The 11,915-nt window shown below is 35.5% G+C and overlaps 1 protein-coding gene across 1 annotated transcript; it reads right to left on the bottom strand.

The window, feature by feature from the left end:
* Positions 1 to 1,343: 1,343 nt before the first annotated feature.
* On the bottom strand, positions 1,344 to 2,938 carry LOC148010279 (uncharacterized). The gene has a single exon (XM_087672901.1). It carries the CDS (start codon positions 2,687 to 2,689, stop codon positions 1,643 to 1,645), a length of 1,047 nt encoding a protein of 348 aa, XP_087529027.1. The 5' UTR covers positions 2,690 to 2,938; the 3' UTR covers positions 1,344 to 1,642.
* Between the last annotated feature and the right edge of the window lie 8,977 nt (positions 2,939 to 11,915).

Here is an 11,915-nt window from a genome sequence, read left to right as displayed (position 1 = left end):
AATTGCAAAGAAAGAAGAGTTTTAATGTGCTATTGCTATGTGTGTGTGTGTGTGTGTGTGTGTGTGTGTGTGTGTGTGTGTGTGTGTGTGTTTGCTTGAAGGCTAGGATGCTTAGATAGATGGTGATTGATTGCATACTTGTAGGATGCTTTGGGTGAAGCCTAATTGCATATTTATAGTACTCTTAGTACCCTTGATGCATTATTTTTTTAAGTTTTATGCCTTTTTTAATTACACAGGTGAGGTGTATCTATTAGAGAGAGATATATATATATATATAAGTGATTGTTCTAAGCTCATAACTGAAGTTTGTTGGCAAGTGGACTGTGGATTGTGGTAGATAGAGAGAGAGAGAGATGTTAGTGGCAATCACAGGTCTGAACTCTATTATGCTCATAAATAAAGTTTATCAATAAGTAGACTGAGAGAGAGAGAGAGAGAGAGAGAGAGAGAGAGAGATGGCTCCACATCCACAAACGAATTGTCCTTGGTCTAGTCCATACTAGCTAGCAACGATCTTGGAATAATGCACGCCTATGGACCTGGTACACAACATGTTTCTCCAACAACGACCAATAGAAAATTAGAAAAACTGATAGAAACTACCAACATTTTTAACCGTTACACATTAAATCTTAAATACTATTTGACATTATTAGTTTTAAAGACAACACTACATTAAATCTTAAACATTATTAGTTTTAAAGACAACACTACATAACAATAAATCTTGAATACTATTTGATATTATTAGTTTTAAAGACAACACTACAGAATAGTAAACATTAAACATTAAACATGACGATTAAAACATTTGAAACAGAAAACAATTAAAGAGACATGAACACAAGTAAAAAACGATTAAAGCGTTCGAACCTTAAACGTCATTATTCACTTTGATTATTTATGTGAATATTATCATGAATATGATAATACACATCTTTAAAGAAAAGGGGAAAAAAAGCACCAGCCACAGCTAGTAAATTTTCTCTTCAAGCAAAGCCTAGCATCACCTAAGGGCCCTAGCATGGTAATACCCAAAAAACACATGAAAAGAATTACATATCAACCATCTCTCCCTCCATGCAGATGAAGCTTCAATCTATGCAATGCAGGATATGCCCTAGCCTGTCCAACATTAGCTCCTTTAACACTTCAATGTAAAACATATCAAGCACAAAAGTTTCTGGTTGTATGTCAACAGCATAGTAATTTCATAGCTCTGTGGTATTGACAGAGTACCAACATAATCAGCACTTCATAATGGAGCTAATATACAATGAGATACTGACTTAAGCATGCCTGCAAGGGAAAATGTGATGAAATCTTGAAACAAAACAAAACAAAACAACACATCTTCCATTCACAAGCCTACAAGGGAGAATGAGGTACAGAATTAAGCATGCCTACAATGAGGTACTGGCAAGCGACCAGAGCTACAACAAAACACACTTATCAAAAGGACAACCATGACTTGCAACGATCTATTAAATTGCACCTTTATTGCACCTATCTCTTGACAAAAATGAGGACAGTTCCAGGGTTTGTAAGAGAAGACACAGTGCTTCATTCCCTTATAAGCTATCACAAGAACTTTGGCCAAAGGTAACAGGAAAATTTTGGCGAAGACTTGAAACAACCATTAACTAGGAGTCCCATGGGAATCCATATTCTGCTGAGTATCAACCTGATTTACTGGAGAAGCTACTTCCCCTGCAAGCTCCTGCATCATCATTCTGGCCCGAAGTAACACAGCAGCAGGTGAATCGAGAGCTGGCCGCACATCCACGAAAAATGGCCAATCTTTAGTCTCATCGTAGTAGAAATCAATGACATAGCGCATCTCGCGGCCTTCCCTGTCAACCGTCCAGTCATGACGATCAAACGGCACCCCATAACCCAGCATCTTCTTGATGTATGCCTTAGGGGTAAGGTCATGAGGACGGCCCCTAAAATGTAGCAGACGGGGCTCCTCCTGCGATGAATCGGGGTACATTTGTGCATACATGTTCTCCCATTGCAGTAACCTTGACCACGTCGCCTCATTCACAGAGTTGTGCGTTGCAACGACTGCATACATATCCCTTTCCGTGACATCATTGGCCTTGTTTTTCCTCACGAGGCTATTGTAAAACATTTGAGGCGAGGGATACAGCCAGGTTTCGTCAGTCCCTGCTTTAGGAATGGTGGATCGTTGCCGGTGCGTGGACAATGGCTCCGTTTGTCCTGGCGCAGGTTGCTGGTTGGGGTGCTTGGGCATCCTGTTGGCAGGGTTGATTTCCTCACGCTGAGGAGGCGGGACCTTGTAAAAGGCCGTAGAGTAGAGGAACGAAGGCATACGCCAGACCTGATTCTCATCCTGCGCTTGACCTATTCTCCTGCCATACACATCATAGACATGGGGATGCTTGTATTTAGGCTTGCTCACACCTGGTGATTGAGAGGAAGAGCTGCTGCACGATGCTGCCTCTGTCGACACGTGCGATGATGATGATGATGATGATGATGATGAAGATGATGATGATGCTCGAGAAGCAGCAGAGATCAATTTGTCCCTGGCAGGACCAGTGACGGGACAATCTGCACCGGGGAACATCTTGTAGTAGAATTCGTGGACCTTCTCAGGAATGCTCTTGCTTCTTCTGGTCATACGGTCTGGAGAAGGAGAAGACGATTGATCCTCCTCCATGTTCTATCTACGACCAGAAACCGTACAATCGGAACAGAGTCAAAGCCTGATGTGTGAACCTCTGTACTGACGGCGATGGCGGTGGCGGCAGGAAAGAGACGCCAAGGGGCAGACGCCGAGAGGTGGTCAGACGAGAAAGAAATGGTGAAAACAACCACAAAAGATAATCTGTATCGATACTCATGTGTATTGTTTTATTTGTAGGTTTTCCGAACCTCTACAAACTTCAAAGCTTCTCGAACCGACCATTTTCTCTCCTCTTTCCCTAAGCCCAATAGCAATACACCCTTTTATCATTGGCATAAAAGCTAAATGAAGTAGGAAGTTCGATGCCTTCATTGTGCAAGTCCGTCCTCAATTGTCGCAAGGTGCACATTGACCCTACCTTCGTAGTAATCAAAATTTCACCATCCAATCAAACATCAATATCTTGTAATGAATTTCTAGAAAACTCTCTCATATCTTGGTCTAGTGGCATTAGTTTTCCACAGACATGGTGACATCTTCTATAAAAAATATCATGATGAAGTTTTGAGTGGCAATCATATACTTGTAGATAACAGAATCTAGTTGCACCTTGTATGTGATTCCATCTTATATCTTTGTAACCCAGCCTGCATTCGCAAACTCTAGGATACTATCTACATTTGGGCGCTTCACTAGGAACATGGTTCTTGAGGTCCAAACTTTAGTGCTAGAGAAGAAGTCCACGAAAATTTCTATGGGCATAAAAGTGGACATTTTTCTTTGATTACTTGAAATGTTGGGATTTAGGCATTTCTGCACCTCATGAAATATTTTGCACCTATAAAACTCTCTCTTATTCTAGAATCTAGTAATGGCCACTCCTTGCTCTTGAAATCAGGAAGGGAAAGGCTAGACAAGGCTCCCCATCGCCCACTAGAGGAAGGTAGTATGTAAAAATGGTCGTAAAAGAATATGCTCCTCTCAAGAAGTTCTACTTTAGTCCTCCCCTTATAAAGCTCTTTGCCAATAGAGATGTGGATGATATCCAAAACATCTACCACACATTCTATTGGTGCCTGCCACTCCTAAACGCTTGATGGATACAAGTATGTTAACATCAAATGGTCTTGTCAGTTACAAGGTGAATAAGAAACATGGACCTTCATTCCTCTCTCTCTCTCAATGCACTTTCTTTACACATTCAGTAAAGTGGCGTTTTTCATTAATGTCTTTTTTCTCGTTTTTTCTTTTTCAACGTTGGGCATAAATCTATATTGCCGTTCAACTTTTAGTCATTTTTTAGCTTTTGGTAGCTTTCAAATTTTAGATTTTCTATAGAGCTTTTTTATTACACGTTCACCAAAGTGCTATTTTTCATCCATCTTTTTTCTCGTTTTTCCTTTTTCATCGTTGGTCATAAATCTATGTTGTCGTCCAATTTTTTATCGTTTTTAGCTTTTCATAGCTTTCAAATTTTAGATTTTCTATAGAGCTTTTTACAGGATGCTAAAGATAATAGAGTAATAATAAATAAATAAGAGAGACAGACCCAACGACGCAAGAGACACGAGAGATTTTGCAATCGAGACATCGAAGGTACACTCCTAAATATGTTTGTATGTTCTCCTGTGTATTATTAATCATCATCATCATCTTCTTCTTCTTCTTCTGGAGTTGGTTGCTTCCGCGTGTGCCGCTCATGATGCAGCTCTGAGAGAGAGAGAGAGAGAGAGAGAGAGAGAGAGAGAGAGAGAGAGAGAGAGAGAGAGAGAGAGGCATAGGAGAAGGGGAAGCAAATGCTACATGTAAGAGCAAGCGGAGACGAAGAGGTGAATGGTGGCAAGGGTATGACTGAGGGACGAAGGAGCGATCAACAGGAGGGACATGATGATGGCCATGGTCTCATGCGAGAGAGAGAGAGAGAGAGAGAGAGAGAGAGAGAGAGAGAGAGAGAGAGAGAGAGAGAGAGAGAGCAAGTGACCTCTATTGTTTGAGCCCTCCATTGCTCAACTTTTCATCGTTTTTAGCTTTTCATAGCTTTCAAATTTTAGATTTTCTATAAAGCTTTTTTACAAGATGCTAAAGATAATAAAGTAATAAGAAATAAATAAGAGAGACATAACGACGAAGCAAGAGACACAAGAGAGATTTCGCAAATGAGACATTGAAAGTACACTCCTAAATATGTTTGTCTGTTCTCTTGCTTCTTGTGCTTCTTCTAGAGTTGGTTGCTTCTACATGTGTTGCTCATGATGTAGCTCAAAGAGAGAGAGAGAGAGAGCCATGGGAGAAGGGGAAGCAAATGCTACATGTAAGAGTAGGTGGAGATAAAGAGGTGAATGGTGGTAAGGGTATGGCTGAGGGAGGAAGGAGCGATCGATAAGAGGGACATGATGATGGCCATGGTCTCGTGCTAGAGAGAGAGAGAGAGAGAGAGAGAGAGAGAGAGAGAGAGAGAGAGAGAGAGAGAGAGAGAGAGCTCCATTGTCTGAGCCCACCATGATGCTCTCATGCTCCACACACACACAGACCTCTGTTGCCCACCCCACCTTTGCCTCCACCTTAGGCTAGATTATGTTTATTAATTCACTATAATCGGATTACCCACCTTTGCTTCCACCTTAGACTACATTATGTTTATTAAGTAGCTATAATTAGATTATTTTTTAAGGCTTATTGATTGGTAGTTGTGATAGTTTATTAATTACGTTTATTAATAGTATTTGTAGTAAATAACTACCTTTGCCTCCACCTTAGGCTACATTATGTTTATTAATTAGGTAAAATTACATTATTTTTAATGCTTATTGATTGGTAGTTACGATAGTTTTTTATTGCATTTATTAATAGTATTTGTAGTATTTGTAGTAAATAGTTACATTTGCCTCCACCTTAGGCTACATTATGTTTATTAATTAGCTATGGTTAGATCATTTTCTAATAATTATTGACTGGTAGTTATGGTAGTTTATTGATTACATTTATTAATAACATTAGTAGTATTTGTAGTAGTTAATAGTTAATTAGTAGTGAAAAGTAAGGAAAAGAAAATGATCGTTTAAACATATGAAAAAAATGAAAGCGTAGAACGTACTTAAAAAAATGAAATCATATCTCTTTTGAATAAACAGCATATTTTGAATGAACGGGGGAATGGTACCTTCCCACATAATTATTTAAATGCGAAGACACTTAGGCCAACTCTTTGGCATGCTATATCCTTAACTGAAGCTCTATATGTCATGGCCCCTTTCAAAATCAAAAGTTTTTATCTCTTTTTTCTCTCTATTTTTACATTAAATATTTTTAGCTAAATTATAACTTTTAATTTAAACTTTTATTTTTCCTCTTCTCTTTCTCTTTTAATTAAATATTTTTAAAAACCTCTTTTAAATTGCCTTTCCCTTTTAATTGAATCCCCTCTCACTTGTACGAGAGAGAGAGAGAGAGAGAGAGAGGGGGGGGGGGGGAAATAGAGGAGAGAAACGAAGCACTGATGAAAACGGGGAGAGAGAAAAAGAAAAAAGAGGAAAGACAAAAGTCTTTTTAAAATTTAAACATTTTTTGACATTGTTTTTTAGTTGAGAGAGATATTGCGGGAGAGAGGAAAAAAATGTTGAGAGAGAGAGGACATAGAGGAGAGAGAAGGATATATATATATATATATATAGAGAGAGAGAGAGAGAGAGAGAGAGAGAAGAAGAAAAAAAGGAAAAATAGGAGAGGAAGAGAGAGAATAAATAGAAAGAGAGAGAAAGAAGAAAAAAAGAAAAAATAAGAGAGGGAGAGAAGGAAAATAGAGGTGAGAGAAAAGTAATGATGAAAGTGGAGAGAGAGGAGAAGAAGAAGAAAGAAGAAAAGAGGAAGAGAGGTGGGGGAAAGAGAAGAAAAAAGCCTTTTTACACCTATAGAGCTAAACACCAATTTCGATTTATATTTTCTCTCTCTCTTTGTTTTCCCACGCTTTTTCACTAGGCGATTCCTACATTGTGCTTTTCAAAGCTTTTTAAAACTCCTTGCCCTCACTCATCATCTCCTCGTCCTCCTTCAACATCCATTCACTCACCTCGTCATCCATTTGCTCGTCGCCCCCCGCTGTTCACTCAGCTCATCATCCTCGTTGTCCACTATCCTCCGATCCTCCCCATATTGTCACTTGTTGGTGCTATCCATTCGCTCATTGCTATTACTGCCGCCGTGTGTGCTATTTCTTGGTTAGATAAGGTTAGTTGCACCCCCTCCCCCACCCCCCAATATGCACATTAAATATTAATTATTAGATTAATTATCATTAAATCATTAAATATTATTGCCATGTTGTCACTCTCATCGTTGGCTATTGGTCAGATAAGGTTAGAGGCAGTGCCCCCACCCTCGCCCCAAGTACGCATGATATATATTAATTATTAGATTTAGTCAGAGTTAGATCAATGATTTAGTTAAGAGTTCTATCAATATTAATAAGAGTTAGATATATATTAATTATTAGTTCCTAAATTAATTAAAATTATTAAATATTATTATTAAATATTTAATTAGATTAGCTACTATTAATTTACATTCTAATAACATTATATAAGATTAGATTAAATTATTAACTAGGTTATAATTAATTAGATTATATTAACTATAATTTATGATAAAATAGTTCACAATTAAATGATTAAATTAGTTTAATTTGGTTAGAATAAGTTGATTTATTTGTCATTATATTAGATTGATAGATTATTTAATTCAGTAGATTAATTCAATTAGATTAGTTAATCCATTAGATTATATAATGAATTTCATAAGATTACATCACTCCAATCAAACTAATTAATTTGATTAGATTATAATAACTTTGTTAAATTAATTAATTAATTAATTAGATTTATTAAATTAGGATTAGTTCAATTAGATTTGTTAATTCAATGAATTTGTTACTTGACTTCATAAGATTATGTTAGTGATTAGTTAATTGGTTTTATAATATTATTACATTAATGTGGTTAATTTAGGTACTAATTAGTTAATTAATTTCAAAAGATTACATCAATTCAATCAAACTATTTAATTTGATTAGTTTATAATAATTTCATTATATCAATTAATTCATTAAATAAGATTAATTTAACTCATTAGATTGGTTTAAATCATTAGATTCATTCAATTACATTAATTAATTCACTAGATTTGTAAATTGGGTTCATAAGATTACGTTAGTGTAGTTAATTTAGATACTAAGTAGTTATTAATTTTTAGTAATAATTTTACAATTGAAAAATTAATAGTTTTAAGTACTTCTTGAAACTATTAGCTATAGTATTTAATAAAGTTTATTACTATTGATGTAAATTTAGTAATTTATTGGTCAATTTAAGTAATAATTAATAAAATGTTAGCATGATGTGTGATTTTGTAGGAAGAATGTAATTTACATAGTAATAAGTTACTATTTTTTGTAATAATTTTAAGATACAAAACTAATAGTTTTTAGTACTTGCTATAACTATTTAAGTATAATATTTAAATAAATTTTAAGTTAATTATTTAATTATAATTAATGATTAATTATTTCAATTGGTATTGATTTAATAAATATTTGATTATTTTGTAATTTAGTACTTAGTTAAATTAAATAGTCATTACTTAATTTGATTAGTATGTGTATATGCGTGTCTATATGGTATATATGTTTGTACCAGATGATGTGAATTATATGTAGTTATTGGATTTCTTAGTTACTATCATTAAATTATTCAATATTGGTTGTTATTTTTTAATATCAAACAAATATATGTTGACTTAGAATTGATAATTTGATGATTCGGTTTTATCTCATTATTGCTAAGTTCACTTTAGCAAAGGCAATTGTAATATTCATATATACAATCTTTCAAAAGGTTAAGGTCAACCTTCTTACATTTTTATCATAATTAATACTTTTTTATTATCATCAATAATAAAGGAAAGAAAAAAATTAAAATAGATAACATTCCATTTTGCTTAGCTATAGATCAAGACATTTTCTAGTTTTTTCAACGTTCAATTAAGATCTAAGAGTCCATCCAATGATGGAGACATACTATTCTAATGCATAGATATATACTTGTATCTTAACAAGATACACAACAATACTGGACTCCATGCAAATGTGAAATCGTAGGATGTCATTACAATTTTCAAGGAAAAGAAAAACTATGGCTTCTAGAAAAACATCAATAAAACCCTATGCTACAAGTTGGTACGATATACACAAAATTGAATTATCTTGGGCAATAGAATGTGCAAGCATCATTGGGACGCTTGCAATATGTTCAACTTGTAAAGTAGTCACAATACATCATCAAACTACAGCTTCACAAACAAGTAATAGATATATAAATCAAATGCAAGTTTTGACAACTTTGTCAAGTACTACCCTCATTCTTGCATGCAAGCAAAACACACTTGACATCTAGTGGCAAAATGTGCACCGTGTCATGCAAATAAAGGCTGGAACAAACACATCGTGCCCCTGTTGCTAGACTACACAAAAAGACTTCTGCATGCTGAACCATTACAACTACAACTTCTAAGCATCATTGATGTCTCTATCTCAGTCTCCAAAACAACAACAGTAATCGCAAATGGAACATTAGACCAAGGATTGATTCTTGACAATCCCTTGGTCTCTTGAAATGATGTAATGCTTGTTCATCTATCTACCAGACTTAACTTGACAACATCTACCATGGCTGATGTATTTGTGTTTAATATGATGCATAATCCAATTATCCAAAAACACAATACAATAGTAGAACATCCACATCCAAAGACAGGTCTTTGTGTCCTCAATAAACGACCAATCAGAAGGATTATAGAACTACATCGTGAAACATTCATGTTCAACCCAATGCTACAAACAGAAAATGAAGTAGTTCATACATTGCTCAACAACATAGTTGAGCCTAGTCAATGACAATCATTTCAAAGGGTTGATCAATATGAGTTTGTATGCATCATCCTTCGAGAACAACAGACAACTTCTACAAAGAATAGCAACGTTCAAAACATATGGCTTACCTCCAATATGTTCATCTTTCCCAAATATCACTTTGGAGAATACCCTATTCCCATTCCTCTTTCCACTTGGACATAGTACATATGATAGTAACATGTATATTAGTGAATACATTAAGGTATGCATGTTAGCAATATTCTCTATCTATACCTTGTATAAGCCCTACATCTTAATCTTATACCAACAAAAACAAGTTGTGCTAATTGCAAACAACACGAGCAGTACTTGCTTGCAAAGAGACATCGACAACTACAAGTGAGATAATAAGAACATTTATAATGAGGAACTTGTCAAGCATATACTTCAATATAGCATTCTTGCATCAATACTAAGGTCCCCTTCCTGGCATTGTCGTAACTTGAAGGACCTTATCACAATGATGGATGTGTGGGGCATGCCTCACTTTTTTCTTACATTCATTGTAGATGAGGTGACTAGTACAAGGTGGGCTGAGATTAACACATTGGAAGCCATTGCAAAACCGTTCAATCCAAAATTCTCATGGAAAGATTTTCGGGTCAAGTGCACTATCCTATTTCATACAAAATTTCACATATTTTTTAATCAATATATCATTAGGAAAGACACTTATCTAGGATGCGTGCAACAGCATGTGATCAGGTACGAGATTCAGCACATGGACTCACTACATGTACGTGTCATCCTATGGTTACAGAAGGTAGACATTGACAATACAACAAATGAGATCTATGCATATATTTTATCGAATGATGATTGATGCTGTTTGACACAAAAACTAAGAGCCCTCGTCTTGGTAGAACAACTTCATAGTGTCATCGTGCTTGCTATATAACTGGTACTCGTGCCCATGGAAAATGCAAGTACGGATTTCCATTTGCTGCACATAATAATCCAGAACCAACAATAGACCCTAAAACATAGTAGTATATCTACTACCATCCCAAAGATAAGCGCCACAATGTTGTGCCATACCATCCAACATTACTAATATTGTGGGAGACCCACATAAACATTCAACGAGTAACAAACTCATCCATCTCATTCTACCTATTGAAATACGCAATGAAAATCAGGCCAATGGTAGATTAAACATTGAGATAGAAGATGCCAAAAGACTAAGCCTGCACGACTTGGATTCAAACAAGCAAAAACTAGTATTTGCAACAATACTTTCCAAGCTTATATATCTCCCATTGAGGCAACCTTAAACTACATGCAAATTTCAATAATAATAGGAAGTGAGGTTGCCGAATACATAGACACCTCTCGTGCTAGCATACGACAACAAAAGTTCACAAGGATAGAGAATATTGTCATGCATCCAATTGACTTATATTGCACCTGACCATCATGCTTAGACGACTTGACATTCTATGAGTATCACAAAAAATACAACATCACCAAACGTTTAATTATATCTAATCTCGAAGACAATCTACAAGATGCTTACAGAAACAACATCTAGTCTCACAAAAGGCTGGTATGATTCACTGATTTTCATTTGAGCCACCAAACTAGAAAAAAATTCTTCAACACATTATTGCAACGAGTAACATTTAGCACTAGGATTTGAGCTAGTCAGCGAGATGAAAATACAATACGATCATACTATGTAGAGTGCCAACTTCGTAATCTCATCATGAACAAGGAAGACCTCGAAAACACATCACCAAGTATATACAAAGGAATTTACTTATATCATACCAAGCGCACCAGGTAATGAATATGATTATCCAACTATTACAATTGACAAAAGAGTTTAGAACAATACCTAGTAGTACCTTAACAATACCTAGTAGTACCTTAACAATAGAATAACAAATGGTCTACAACCAACTCATTTATATACAACATCCAGCCTCCATATTATTATTGGTGCAAGAGGCAATGGGAAAAGCTTCCTCATATGATACTATAGTTAAAATCTCATTGCCAAGAATAAAAGTGTGCTCCTAACAAGAAGTATAGGAGCAATTGTAGCTAGACAATCCAGCTTGTCAAGCACAATCCACTACCAATTTAAAATATTAGTCTGTGCACAAAAATATTATGTATCATTGCAAGAGACAGATGAGTGGTACATCACAATAAGAGAAGCAAACAACATCATCATTGATGAGATATCGATGTTGAGATGAACAACATTTGATATAATAGTACACCAGATAGATAATGTCTACCAAGGCTCTCTACTCAATCCATTTAACAAAAATCTCATGCTACTTTTTGGAG

Source organism: Lygodium microphyllum, chromosome 30, assembly GCF_053477565.2.
Source record: "Lygodium microphyllum isolate KBCC chromosome 30, Lygodium_microphyllum_v1.1.10, whole genome shotgun sequence".
Classification (NCBI taxonomy): domain Eukaryota; kingdom Viridiplantae; phylum Streptophyta; class Polypodiopsida; order Schizaeales; family Lygodiaceae; genus Lygodium; species Lygodium microphyllum.
This window is presented reverse-complemented; position numbering and strand designations above follow the sequence as displayed.